The sequence below is a fragment of the Octopus bimaculoides genome, chromosome 27 (genome assembly GCF_001194135.2).
Source record: "Octopus bimaculoides isolate UCB-OBI-ISO-001 chromosome 27, ASM119413v2, whole genome shotgun sequence".
Lineage (NCBI taxonomy): Eukaryota > Metazoa > Mollusca > Cephalopoda > Octopoda > Octopodidae > Octopus > Octopus bimaculoides.
In genome coordinates, this window is record NC_069007.1 from 18,805,217 (window position 1) to 18,807,729 (window position 2,513).

At 39.7% G+C, this 2,513-nt stretch overlaps 1 protein-coding gene across 1 annotated transcript in view; it reads right to left on the reverse strand.

Moving 5' to 3' along the window:
• Window positions 1-2,513, reverse strand: part of LOC106877374 (uncharacterized) — a 101,948-nt gene that overhangs the window by 1,428 nt on the left and 98,007 nt on the right. Inside the window, exons 53-54 of the mRNA XM_052977151.1 lie at window positions 1,927-2,046; window positions 915-1,052 (exon numbers count right to left, since the gene is read on the reverse strand). Of these exons, the coding sequence (XP_052833111.1) occupies window positions 915-1,052; window positions 1,927-2,046 (258 nt within the window). The remainder of the gene's footprint in view (window positions 1-914; window positions 1,053-1,926; window positions 2,047-2,513) is intronic.

Here is a 2,513-nt window from a genome sequence, read left to right on the forward strand (position 1 = left end):
AGAGAAGAACCACAATGGTGCAACTCGCACGAAGAAGAAGATCAGACACCATCAAGAAAAGTGTACTAATGCATTCTTAAATTTAGATACGTTTTCGGAAAAAGGCGCAACGAAAATTTTAGGAAAATAAAAATAAGGAATAAGTGGAAATTTCACCGGTGTGTGTGTTCAATTATAAGGCACCAAAAGAGAATGACTCTTCCCAGACACAACAGAATATGCTTCAACACACGAACTCACATAAAGAATCTTGCACACCAAATCCCAAAACGACATATATATATATATACACACAGATAGCGGGTGCTACACTACTACTACTACTACTACTACTACTACTACTACTACTACTACTACTACTACTATATGCCAGTACACCCAGAGCTGCTATTTCAAAGCTAACAAATATAATTATGTTCTATTTTTTTCTCTAAAACTCTAATCTTAACGCAACTCAGTCTCAACTTCAACGTTATTGCCAGAGACGTTAATTTTAGTTTAGCAGATGTTGATTCGCCATGAGAGATCGCTGACCACCACATTTATATATATTTTTCTCCTTGTCTCTCTCCTTATTTCTTTCTGTGTTCCTTTCTGTTGAAGAGCGTAGGCTCGAAACGTTAAAGACTTTTTCACTTCCTGAGCGTTATACTAATACATCTGTTTGTTTTCTACACCACCTGTCTTCGTCTTATGTATTTTTTGTGAATTCTCCCCACACGTAAATAGTTTGATAAGTGGTAACACACGAAACTCTGTACTCGCGAGTCACTCTATTGCTTATGAATATTAACGAATAAATACTCACACACACACACAAACAGACATTGTCAGACAAAGAAGTGAGGTTAAACAAGTTTGAGAAATAAATACAAAGTAAATGTTTGACAATGAAACTGCGGAAGGTGACTGACCTCTCTTCGTTGTTTTTCTACAATTGATGTAACTTGATCTAATAAGTCATCTAATTTAGTTTCTGTTGCGTCTTTTCCCATAGAAGCAAGAGACAAAGCACGGTCAAGGGGGAAGAAATCATAATTCTCCTTGTTCAACTGAAATTTCAAAAGAAACAAACAAAATTCTATGGTTTACAGACATTCATGACCTTTGATCCAAAATTGGTTTTGGTTGGCTATTTTCCGTAACACAAACAAACAAGGGTAAAGGATAAAGACCCCCTTAAACATGAATGACCATGGGATTGCACCTAGAAAGTTTCCCTCCGAGTCACAAGTCTGGTCAAGGTTGTTTATGGAAGACAAGCAGTCGCTCATGCATACCAGCCTCCCGTCTACACGCCACCAGTGTTATTCATGGGAAAGGCAAAGGGGCCGATAAAGCTTGGCACCAGTGACGTTGCAGTTCATTTCTACGGCTGAGTGAACTGGAGAAATATGAAATAAAGTGTCTTGCTTAAGAACAAGACACACAACTCAGTCCAGGGATCGAACTCACTACCTCATGATTGTGAGCCCGAAGCTCTAACCACTGAGCCATGCACCTTCACCGTAGAATATTTAGCAGTAAAATAAGTGCAGATATAAATATATATATTGTACTAAATATATATTGATGACTTATATTGTGTGTATAAAGTAAGGCCCCCTTTCGGTTGATAACTGATGTTGGTGTGTTTACGTCCACGTAACTTAGTAGTTCAACAAAAGAGACCGATAGAATAAGTACTAGGCTCACAAAGAATAAGTCCTAGGGTCGATTTGTTTGACTAAAAGCGGTGCTCCAGCATGGCCGCAGTCAAATGACTGACACAAATAAAAGAATAAAAGAATAAAAGACTATATACACACACAAATGTATGTATATCACTGTCATATATACTTTTATTAACGTACATGCATCCCCTCCGTCCCTCAACCCATCACCCACCAGAACCAAGCACCAGACTTCATCAAAATCCGAACTTACCAATCGAAACACATACATCTCCAGCGCGTTGTAGTCATTTACTTTTGTACCATTTAAATGAATGAAGAAGAAAATATAGGCCCACATGTTGTGTTCATATGTGACGTGGTGCTCGAATCCCTTGGAGGAGAAAATATGGAAATAGTTAGACATCAGGATTGAACCACAAATAACTCACACCACCAGGTTAGTCATGTACACCACTATACATAAATAAATGCATACACACGTACATACATACATGCATATTCACACACCTGTTGGCACTCCGTCGCTTACGACGTCGAGGGTTCCAGTTGATCCGATCAACGGAACAGCCTGCTCGTGAAATTAACGTGCAAGTGGCTGAGCACTCCACAGACATGTGTACCCTTAACGTAGTTCTCGGGGATATCCAGCGTGACACAGAGTGTGACAAGGCTTACCCTTTGAATTACAGGTACAACAGAAACAGGAAGTAAGAGTGAGAGAAAGTTGTGGTGAAAGAGTACAGCAGGGTTCACCACCATCCCCTGCCGGAGCCTTGTGGAGCTTTAGGTGTTTTCGCTCAATAAACACTCACAACGCCCGGTTTGGGAATCGAAACC